Here is a 12332-nt window from a genome sequence, read left to right on the forward strand (position 1 = left end):
TTACCCTCAGCTCCCCAGATGTTACTGGACTACAAGCCCCAGCATGCTTATTAAGCCTTCATTGTAGGCTGAGTTGCAGTCTAGCAACATGTGGGGGTAACCAAGGTTAAAGGGGCTGTTCACCTTTAAATTATCTCTTAGTATGATGTAGAAAGTGATGCAACTCTATCTACAGTTGCTTGGCATTTTAAAAAATACCATAATATGAATCCAGCAGACTTAAAGTTCTGGGCCATAGAAAAAATCAATCTAGGCATCAGAAAGGGTGATCTGGAACAAGCACTTCTCAGAAGGGAAAGTTACTGGATTTTTAAATTAAATACAATCTCTCCTAATGGTATAAATGAAAATATGCTTTTCCAGGCATTCATCTAAGTCTGTATACACATATATTAACGCTTTGATTAAAAACAGTGAACCGAAATGCCGAAATGTTACTTCCGGACATTATATTGGTTGCTATGGTAAATCTCGTAGGTAACCCTTTTCCCCATAGATCCGTGGTAAAAACCCTGACATCCTCCCCTTATGGGAGGAGATTATCTAATCATTGAGCCTGGTTGTATTCCTGAGACAAACTGGAGTGATTGACATGTTAGGAAAGCTGTGAGTATCATGCTGACAGGTGTGCAGCAATGAGGCTTCACAGTGTGAGAATCTCGCGAGATCTCAATGAGATCTCTATGATGTCAGACCCTGAAGCTTTAAAAAGCCATGCAACGGATGAAAAGCCCATTTGCCTTGATAAAGCGTAAGCGAAACGTACGTCGGCGAGCCTTCAAACCCCCTTTTTTTAAAAAAAGCTCATCATTGAAATCTTACCTTTTTAAACCCTAATTGAATCTCGGATCCAGAGAAATTTAATGGAATTGTAGCGCTATTAGCGCAGCATTCATTCCTTTTATTCTCTTTTATCTCTAAGGCACTGAGGATTTGTTGGTTTTATAGCAAAGTTAGCTCTCTTTACCAGACAGTTAAACGTAGTAACGAGACCACAGTCCTCAGTGTTCTGCCTTCCTCCCACGTGTGGTGTCCCAGGGCTTAGAACAACGCAGCTAGTTTCTTCGGGACAACTCCACCTCTATACTATTTTCTCATTTCTAACTTTTATTCATGAATTGCTGACGCTTTATTTTTAATTGGTTGATACCATTAACTCACTTTAAAATTATAACTGCAGCACTAGCACCTTATTTAATTCATATAAGAACCATGAACTTTTAGATTATTCAATTGTGTGTAGATACATTTTGTTGAAGGTCACAGCACCTAATTTATAGCACTTAAGCACTTTAATCATAATTATTTGTATTAACACAATCGATTGAAATACCATTAATTGTATGTTGGTGCTAAATTGATTGAGAACTAAGCATATGTTTATAATAGCACTAAGCACTTATATAATTAGATCTCAATTAATTTTAGTAAGGTAGTGTGGGGTTTTACTGCTTTCTCTTGTTTTTTGTAGAAAGTGATATTGTCAAATAATTTGCAATTGATTTTCATTTCTTATTATTTGTGGTAATTTAGCTTTTTATTCAGCATCTCTCCAGTTTGTAATTTCAGCAATCTGGTTGCTAGGATCCAAATTACCCTAGTAATTACCCTAGTAACCATGCACTGATTTTTATATAAGAGACTGGAATATGAATAGGAGAGGCCTGAATAAAAAGATGAGTAATAAAAAGTAGCAATACCAGCCTTGCAGAGCATTTGTTGTTAAGATGGGGTCAGCGACGCTCATTTGAAAACTGGAAAGAGTCAGAATAGAATAGAAATAACTATAAAAAAGAAAAAATGAAGGCCAATGGAAAAGTTGCTTAGAATTAGCCATTATAGAGCATATTAAAAGTTAAATTAAAGGTGAACCACCCCATTAAGGAAAGGGGATTTATATATTTAAATGTACACATCTATTTCTCTCTGTAACCCACAGCAGCCAATCAGCACTTAGTTTTCATAGTTATGGTGCAGTTATAAGAATGCAAGAACACATCCGATTGGTGGAAGCAAAGCTTGTTACTGATACTGTCTGTGATTTCATTAGGATCACATTCAGAATGAGCTACGGGGGCCCATCCTGAAGGCCAGTTAGGGGGAGATTTAGGGCGAGTGCTTATTTGTGCCCTGGGTACCCCTGGAACTATAGCAGGATGACTGTTACCCCAATGTTTCTATATATATCTGTAACCTTGTTATGAGCTAAGGGGGCCAGTCTGAAGGCCAGTTAGGGGGAGATTTGGGGTGAGTGTTTATTTGTACCCTGGGTACCCCTGGAACTATAGCAGGGTGACTGTTACCCCAATGTTTCTATATATCTGTAACCTTGTTATGAGCTAAGGGGGCCCAGTCTGAAGGTCAGTTAGGGGGAGATTTGGGGTGAGTGCTTATTTGTACCCTGGGTACCCCTGGAACTATAGCAGGGTGACTGTTACCCCAATGTTTCTATATATCTGTAACCTTGTTATGAGCTAAGGGGGCCCAGTCTGAAGGTCAGTTAGAGGGAGATTTGGGGTGAGTGTTTATTTGTGTCCTGGGTACCCCTGGAACTATAGCAGGGTGACTGTTACCCCAATGTTTCTTTATATCTGTAACCTTGTTATGAGCTAAGGGGGCCCAGTCTGAAGGTCAGTTATAGGGAGATTTGGGGTGAGTGTTTATTTGTGTCCTGGGTACCCCTGGAACTATAGCAGGGTGACTGTTACCCCAATGTTTCTATATATCTGTAAGCCTGAAGGCCAGTTAGAGGGAGATCTGCATTTGCACAACTTCTATATACGGCATGTAAGAGCTGCACAAACTAGAATCTAATAAATTGCAATAACAGACTTTCAACAACGTTATTATTAAAGTGCTTTTATTTTATGATTTATTAGTGGTCACATTTATTTGGCAACAAGTCATATAGTCAGAAGAAGTGGTTTGAGGCCCCTGGGTCTCAGGGAGCAGGCCCGTACTTGCAATCTGTGGGTTCTGGCAAATGCCAGAGGGGCTGCTATAAGGTCCCATAGAAAGTCAGTATTTAGTGGGCTGGTGGGAGCTGTTTGGGCCTCTATGTGGCCTGATTGGGCCTCTGTGTACCTGAAATGCCAGGGCCTAATTTAATTCTCAGTCCGGACCTGTCAGGGAGTAATTGTAGGAAAAAGTACTGTGTGTTTTCTGGTTGCTACAATTTCCAGGATCCCCTTAATCACTTTGCTCCTGGTGAAATGTAGGAGTAAATGTTAAAGGCCCCTCCCCGCTGTAGATGAAAATAACACTTCAGTCTAAAAAGGAGAGTTTAGGCAGTTATAAAGATATTAGGTGTGATTTACTTTCATGGGTGCAAAATTGCACCGGTGCCGTTACCCACAGCAACCGAGCAGCTATGAGTTTGGATCAGTGTTTGGCAAGTAAGAAAATGAAAGCAATAAACCTTTTGGTAACTGCGGGTAACTTTTCTGGTGTCATTTTGCACCCAGGATAGTAAATCAGCCCAATATGCTAATCCTGTCATTGTATTTGGTCCATGAAAGGGAATGTTCACCTTAGAATAAACGTAGATAGTGTTCAGTTTCCTTTCATTGCTCTGCAATGCGGCGGTTAAAGGGTTGTTAAATCCCCAAATGGAAATATATAAATTAGAATTGGCATTCTATTTATTTCTATCCTACGTGTTTAAAGGTATTCTGTCATGATATTTATGGTGTAGTTGTTTTTTTTAAATTACACTGTTTACACTGCAAATAATTCTCTCTACAATATAAAATTTAATTCCTGAACCAACAAGTGTATTTAGTTGTAATATTGGTGTGTAGGTGCATCTCAGGCCATTTTGCCTGGTCATGTGATTTCAGAAAGAGCCAGCACTTTAGGATGAAACTGCTTTCTGGCAGACTCGTGTTTCTCCTACTCAATGTAACTGAATGTGTCTCAGTGGGACCTGGATTTTACTATAGAGTGTTGTTCTTAGATCTACCAGGCAGCTGTTATCTTGTGTTAGGGAGCTGTTATCTGGTTACCTTCCCATTGTTCTGTTGTTAGGCTGCTGGGGGGAAAGGGAGGGAGTGATATCACTCCAACTTGCAGTACAGCAGTAAAGAGTGATTGAAGTTTATCAGAGCACAAGTCACATGACTGGGGGCAGCTGGGAAACTGACAATATATCCAGCCCCATGTCAGATTTCAAAAATCAATATAAAAAAATCTGTTGGCTCTTTTGAGAAATGGATTTCAGTGCAGAATTCTGCTGGAGCAGCACTATTAACTAATGTGTTTTGAAAAAATGTTTTCCAGTGACAGTGTCCCTTTAAACATCATTTCTTTGCAGCAGAATCTGTGTGTTTTATTGCAGTGAGTTTGGCATTAAATCTGCTGTGTTTAGTCATCTTGTATTTGTTTTCAAACAAAGCTCGCCCAGCCGATTGCTTTCAGTGGAGCCTTAGATCAGAGTTGTCCAACTAGAGACCTGTGGGCTGGTTGTTGCCCTTCAAAAGAATTTTAATTTAATCCGGTCCTTGAACAAAAAAATAGGCCCACTACAGCACTGCCTTAGATAATGTGCATTCACACACTGCCGCCCCCAACTGCCAGGAAAACCAAAAACAAGATATACAAACATACTTCTTTAGAAATAGGAAATAATTAAAGGAATTGTTCAGTGTAAAAATAAAAACTGGGTAAATAGATAGGCTGTGCAAAATAAAAAATGTATCTAATATAGTTAGTTAGGCAAAAATGTAATGTATAAAGGCTGGAGTGACTGGATGTGTAACACAATAGCCAGAACACTACTTCCTGCTTTGCAGCTCTCTTGGTTTCCACTGATTGTTTACCAGTCAGTAACCAATCAGTGACTTGAGGGGGGGCAGATGGGCCATATCTGTTGCTTTTGAATCTGAGCTGAATTCTGAGGATCAATTGCAAACTCACTGAACAGTTATGTCCCATGTGGCTCCCCTTATAGTCACTGAGAGCTGAGAAGCAGGAAGTAGTGTTCTGGCTATTATATTACACATCCAGTCACTCCAGCCTTTATATATTACATTTTTGGCTAACTAAATATATAACAAACATTTTTTATTTAGCACGCCTATCTATTTACACAGTATTTATTTTCACACTGAACTGTTCCTTTAATAATCCTACATCAGATAAAGAGGGTAATTGGTTATAAGGTCAAGTTCCCCTTTAAGTTCACTGGTCCACATAGAGAATACATCTAGTAGGGCGGGCAGCAAAATGCCTAGAATCGCTCTTCGATTCAATCACAGGTGCACTCCCGTGTCAGCTGATTGTGGAGGCAACAGTGATTACTGTGTTTGCCACAAATTTACGTACAAATTTACGTAGTGTTTTGTTGACCGTCACCCAGAATGACAAAGTGTGCTGATATCCTAAAGCAGGACTTTGGTCCATTTAAAGGCATCACAGCCTATAAATTAGGGTTGCCACCTCACCCCTTTAAAACTGAACACATATGGAATCCACAGCCTGTATGGCTAATTAGCAGTTCATTTAGATGCATGATGCATGGCTGCACATCAATCAGTTCAGTCTGCATCATGCGTCTAAATTAAATGCTAATGCAGGCTGTGGATTCCATATGTTTTCAGTTTTAAAGGGGGGGGGCAACCCCACTACAAATCCAGCCGTTTGGTTGTTGGATTGTACAGAGCACCATAAAATACAATGTGCATTAAAAACTATATAATACATAAAAGCCATGAATATCCTGTAAATTTCTGTATATCCTTATAAACGGTGACTAGTGATGTCATCAGTTATAAACAGTGAGTAGCGATGTCATTTTTGTCATCTGACTCACTAAAACGTGTGTATTATAGTAAATAAAGTACCCCTTGTTGGAAAATATGAGGATATTAGAAGTAACCTCTGAGTTCTATGACCTGTATAAAAGCACTCAGCCTTCGGCCTCGTGTTTTTATTCGGTCATGGAACTCTTCAGTGACTTTTAATATCCTTATATTTTATAAAAGGGGTACTTTATTCACTATATAGACTTTGACATAAATATCTATATATATATATCTATATATCTATATATATATCTATATATATATATATATATATATCTATATATATATCTATATATATCTATATATATATATATATATATATATATATATCTATATATCTATATATCTATATATCTATATATATATCTATATATCTATATATCTATATATCTATCTATATATATATATATATATCTATATATCTATCTATCTATCTATATATATATATATCTATATATCTATATCTATATATATATCTATATATATATATATATCTATATATATATCTATATATATATCTATATATATATATATCTATATATATATATATCTATATATATATATATCTATATATATATATATCTATATATATATATATATATATTAGGGATGCACCAATCCACTATTTTGGATTTGGCCGAACCCCTGAACCTTTGCGAGAGATCCGGCTGAATATCGAATGGAATCCTACTTTGCATATGCAAATTAGCCTTGTTTTGTAACAAAAAGTCACGTGATTTCCCTCCCCGTCCCTAATTTGCATATGCAAATTCGTATTCAGATTCAGTTCGGCCAGGCTGAATCCTGCTGAAAATGGCGAATCCTGCCCAAATCGAATCCTGGATTCAGTGCATCCTATATATATATATATATGTATATATATGTATATATATATATATATATTTATAAAATATCTCTGTTGCCCCACCTCCCCCATAAGATCCGGACAGTGTCACTGTTTGCTTTTCAAACAATAGGCCAGTATATAATACTTTCTAATTGGTTGCTATTGGTTACCAGGCCTGGAGTAAACACTGCGCCCATTCTTAAATTATCCAAATTAGTGGTACTACCTGAAAGAGAAGGAGCGTGAAACCCTGTTGCTCAGCAAATGTTTGCGACGGACTGATTGTCCTGACTTCAACCTGCTGCACTTCTCTACTACTACTACTGCATTCTATTACTAGTTGCACAGGGGCAGTGCTGCATTGGGGAATGTGGGTGGTTCTTTTCTGGATGGGCCCTCTGCCGGGGCCCTATGATCTATTTCTTTTATTGTCCTGTATTAGTGGTGCTGTGTGTAGTTACCCATCACTATTCTTGTGACATCATATCCAGTCCTGAGGCAGGAAAACGCCCCATAATGTGGGCCAACACTGCGTCCCAGAACTGATTGTTCAGATAGGCTCCGCATTCTGAAATCTGTCCGTTTGTCTCTCTGTTTATTAGATGAGCCGTCAGTCCGATGCCTCTCCAACATGGTTATGAGCACAGGCAGGGCATGTGAGAATATATATAACTGGATGGGATGGATATGTTTGTGGGGAGGAATTTTGAAAGGTTAACTTCAACTTTCTCTCGCTCTCCGTCTCAGCACAAAGTCAAAATTGGCCGAGGTGTTCATAGCGTAGTAAACGTTGGCAGAATCTGGAATGGTGAGTTCTGAGGGGAGATAGAACAATAAATCAGAAATAAATATGAATACAGCGCTACTCCTGACACCCACGCTGAAGAGACATTTGTGCCTGAGGAAAATATGTTAAGTGGAATAATTTGGGGAAAAATAAGCAAAATTGTCGCCTAATGAAGGATTATTGTATCCGAAGCATGTTGTGCAGAATAAAATAAACTAACACTGAATTCTAATGGGGTTCTCCAGAGTGAAATTTATGCTGACTTCTAAGATTTGGATGTTTTTAACCATGCCATTACTCTGTTGAGAGGAACCCTTTAACGAAGCAAACCGTGGGAATACATCACCAAAAAAGTTATAAGATTAATTTGGGGAAAACTATGCCCACATTTGTGCTATCAGAAAAAAGTGATCGTGCTCTGCAAAAATCCTATCTAATTCTATCTGATCCCCATTGTAAGCAGCAGTCCTGTCCTGCTTTATGGCAGCTGAGATTCTAGCTATCTGTATAACAGAACATTCTGTCCCAGTGACTGCACAGATCCTATCTGATCCCCATTGTAAGCAGCAGTCCTGTCCTGCTTTATGGCAGCTGAGATTCTAGCTATCTGTATAACAGAGCATTCTGTCCCAGTGACTGCACAGATCCTATCTGATCCCCATTGTAAGCAGCAGTCCTGTCCTGCTTTATGGCAGCTGAGATTCTAGCTATCTGTATAACAGAGCATTCTGTCCCAGTAGCTGCACAGATCCTATCTGATCCCCATTGTAAGCAGCAGTTCTGCTCTACTTTATGGCAGCTGAGATTCTAGCTATTTGTTTAACAGAGCATTCTGTCCTAGTGGCTGCACATATCCTATCTGATCCCCATTGTAAGCAGCAGTCCTACCCTGCTTTATGGCTGAAATTCTATGTGGGGCTAGCCTCCTGGATCTATGGAGCAGTAGCAAGGGAACTAACATGGAGGAGCAGAAGCAAGGGAACTAACATGGGTGATCCCCCTAACAATCTAAAGGCATGTTACAGTAAGACAATCTAATAATGACATTCTAGTTACCCGATATACCTAAAAGCCCAGTTTGAAGGTCAATGAAGGTGTGAAAATCTGATGTCCTTGATATTCTTGGAACTATGTCTGAATGACCAATACAACAGGTAATTGAGCCTTGACCAATGGTTGGAATTCCAAGGGGTGTTTATATGAAGAAATCAGGCAACTTCTGTACTACAGCAATTTAAATGGGCAACTCAAACTCATTTCCATCCTCACCTTTCCCCTCGGAGAGTAACTGCACAAGCTGGAATTCCTCAGGCTGACATGACTCTATATTATGCTTTTGCAGTGACCTCTGTATAACAGCACGGGACTTGTCCTGGCTGGTGAGCTGAAAGACATCACAATCGTTAAACACACAAAATGCAATACTAATAAGACTCTAGAAGACACCAGTAATGACAGATAAGGAGAAAAGGTAAAAATGCTTTGAAAAAAACTAAAAGACCCAGAATGCAATGCAAACAAACCCCCACCCAGACTTTAAGAACTTGGAAAGAAAGCAGAAATGCATAGCTCTTTTCTTTACCAGTATGCTCTTATACAAGTTTCCATGGGTGTTCTCCATGCTGACACGTATAATACAGAGATCAGAAATCTGTTGGTTGTACAAAGGCTGGGTGCTGGAAGGAGAGACTGGAGAACGAGGGGCAAAACGAGACTGGTCATCATGGCGCGGTGTGGTAGGTGGAGTGCCAGGTTCTTGCAAATTCTGTAACACAAATGATAATGTTAATATTATAATTATCATATTATTATCTCTGTAACAGTCTATTTCAGTAACCCAGCCCATGAGCCTCTTATTGTCCCTGTAACTCCTTATTCCACTAACCCCTCCCCTGAGCCCCTTATTGTCCCTGTAACTCCTTATTCCACTAACCCCTCCCCTGAGCCCCTTATTGTCCCTGTAACTCCTTATTCCACTAATCCCTCCCCTGAGCACCTTATTATCCCTGTAACTCCTTATTCCACTAACCCCTCCCCTGAGCCCCTTATTGTCCCTGTAACTCCTTATTCCACTAACCCCACCCCTGAGCCCCTTATTGTCCCTGTAACTCCTTATTCCACTAACCCCTCCCCTGAGCCCCTTATTGTCCCTGTAACTCCTTATTCCACTAACCCCCTCCCCTGAGCCCCTTATTGTCCCTGTAACTCCTTATTCCACTAACCCCTCCCCTGAGCCCCTTATTGTCCCTGTAACTCCTTATTCCACTAACCCCTCCCCTGAGCCCCTTATTGTCCCTGTAACTCCTTATTCCACTAACCCCTCCCCTGAGCCCCTTATTGTCCCTGTAACTCCTTATTCCACTAACCCCTCCCCTGAGCCCCTTATTGTCCCTGTAACTCCTTATTCCACTAACCCCTCCCCTGAGCCCCTTATTGTCCCTGTAACTCCTTATTCCACTAACCCCTCCCCTGAGCCCCTTATTGTCCCTGTAACTCCTTATTCCACTAACCCCTCCCCTGAGCCCCTTATTGTCCCTGTAACTCCTTATTCCACTAACCCCTCCCTGAGCCCCTTATTGTCCCTGTAACTCCTTATTCCACTAACCCCTCCCTGAGCCTCTTATTGTCCCTGTAACTCCTTATTCCACTAACCCCTCCCCTGAGGTCCTTATTGTCCCTGTAACTCCTTATTCCACTAACCCCTCCCCTGAGCCCCTTATTGTCCTGTAACTCCTTATTCCACTAACCCCTCCCCTGAGCCCCTTATTGTCCCTGTAACTCCTTATTCCACTAACCCCTCCCCTGAGCCCCTTATTGTCCCTGTAACTCCTTATTCCACTAACCCCTCCCCTGAGCCCCTTATTGTCCCTGTAACTCCTTATTCCACTAATCCCTCCCCTGAGCCCCTTATTATCCCTGTAACTCCTTATTCCACTAACCCGGCCCCTGAGCCCCTTATTGTCCCATTATCCAAGTAGAACTTTACCTTTTGTGCGGTGGACTCAGTATGGCAAAACGCAGAGAACAGACCTTCATCAGTCTCACAGCTGTTGCAGGATCCTGAGGGAGACACACGGTCACCATTCATCTTTGGACCAAATACCTCTGATCCCAGCAACAAGCTAATAGGAACACAGAGTTTAAAAAAAATAGAATTAACAGAATGCTTAAAATATCATAGTGGTTGTTTGGCTCTATATTTCTCCAATGAGGAAAAAATAACACATCAAATGGCTGTTGTTTCTTTCTTTATAAAGTTACCATTCCATTTCTTGTGCACTATGTATGTGTGTGCGTATATATATATATATATATATATATATATATATATATATATATATTATATATATATATAATGACTCAATTCACTGCAGAAACGTAAAACCAGACTACAGAGTGGCAAGAGAGCAATGAATGAGCATCCATCCCACTACACACGACATGAAACTTACGAGCTAAAGCGCTTTGTTAATTTCCTGCGAATTCGGGGAGAGTTGGGGCAGGAGTCTGCAGGTGGCTCGATGGTGCGTGAAATTCTGTAACTGAGAGCAAACAATCAATTCTTAATTATACAAAGTCTTCACGAGTTCATTAAAACACTTTGCCCATAGCATACTGTGTGTGCATGCTTGCAGGTTAAAAAAGATATTATATAAGGAAATGATTGCAGAAAAAGGTACTTACCTCTGGTCCTCAGTTAGCTGCCTTTGTGAATAAAATGCCCTGAGGATGTCTGGTTTGGCAGTCAGGACATAATGGCGGCATGTGAGCTGTAGTTTCTGTATTTTGGCCAGAACCTCATATTCCTGGGGGAATGAAATGTTATCATATCAAGTGTATGCATGTACTGCTAAATATGTCCGTTTTTTAGTTTTAGGCACAACTTACCTTTCTTCTCTTCTCAAAGTTTATAAGCCCACCCTGCAAAGGAACAATTGCTCTGAGATTAGATAGTAATGGGGGAGAGAAAGGAAGAAAGACAAACTGGGGGTTGGAAGGGGGTAAGAAGAGGTGGGAGATGGGTGTAGAGACAGACAGGTAAGTGTATAGAGATACAGACAGTAAGGTAAGTTGGTGTATATAGATTGGTTTAGTGTATAGTGTATATAATAACAGAAAGACAAACAGGAGGTAGGTTTGTTGACACATAAGTATATAGATATGACAGTTATTCACGTACTGAAAATTTACCACTACTCCACCCTCTAGTGGCCACCGAGTTATATAACAAAAAAACCAACAGAACCAAAAGAACGATGGAAGAGAACCAAAGAATCTAAAATATGACAAACCATCAAAATGCAGCATAATATGATATAAAATTAGCACACAGAAAAACATGAAATTCCAAAAGGTGCATTAAGAAAGTTCAGTATCATAACTTCTAAAGCACATGCCCAAAAGCCCTCTGTTTAATTGCTCCTGCCCTCTCCAATACCGGCCATCCCTTTCAGCTTCCATGAACATGAGTAGCCTGAATGTAATGTAGGGTTAAATTTCCCTACTCTAATAGAGAGGAACAAAAAGCAAGGTAGGTCCATAAACAGATAGGTACATGGATAGACATGGAAGTGTATAGAGGAACAGACAGAGATGTATGTACAGAGACAGGTAAGTGTATAGAGTAACAGACAGAGATGTACAGAGACAGGTAAGTGTATAGAGGAACAGACAGAGATGTACAGAGACAGGTAAGCATATAGAGGAACAGGCAGAGATGTATGTACAGAGACAGGTAAGCGTAAAGAGGAACAGACAGAGATGTATGTACAGAGACAGACTGTGGGGTTGGTACATAGACAGGTGTATGCACAGAGAGATAGGTACATGGATCAACAGGTAAGTATTTAGATTAATAGACAGAGGTAGGTACATAGATTGACAGATAAGTGCAACA

At 40.0% G+C, this 12332-nt stretch overlaps 1 protein-coding gene across 2 annotated transcripts in view; it reads right to left on the bottom strand.

The window, feature by feature from the left end:
- Window positions 1-6631: 6631 nt before the first annotated feature.
- LOC101027292 (ral guanine nucleotide dissociation stimulator-like 1) overlaps window positions 6632-12332 on the bottom strand; it is a 38251-nt gene continuing 32550 nt past the window's right edge. Inside the window, exons 13-19 of one of the 2 annotated variants that reach the window (XM_041587257.1) lie at window positions 11324-11356; window positions 11120-11241; window positions 10888-10977; window positions 10422-10557; window positions 9018-9200; window positions 8705-8819; window positions 6632-7463 (exon numbers count right to left, since the gene is read on the bottom strand). In XM_041587257.1, coding sequence (XP_041443191.1) covers window positions 7369-7463; window positions 8705-8819; window positions 9018-9200; window positions 10422-10557; window positions 10888-10977; window positions 11120-11241; window positions 11324-11356 — 774 coding nt within the window. In that variant the 3' untranslated portion in view covers window positions 6632-7368. The remainder of the gene's footprint in view (window positions 7464-8704; window positions 8820-9017; window positions 9201-10421; window positions 10558-10887; window positions 10978-11119; window positions 11242-11323; window positions 11357-12332) is intronic. The other variant, XM_041587258.1, reaches the window with a different exon arrangement.

The sequence above is a fragment of the Xenopus laevis genome, chromosome 3L (genome assembly GCF_017654675.1).
Source record: "Xenopus laevis strain J_2021 chromosome 3L, Xenopus_laevis_v10.1, whole genome shotgun sequence".
Lineage (NCBI taxonomy): Eukaryota > Metazoa > Chordata > Amphibia > Anura > Pipidae > Xenopus > Xenopus laevis.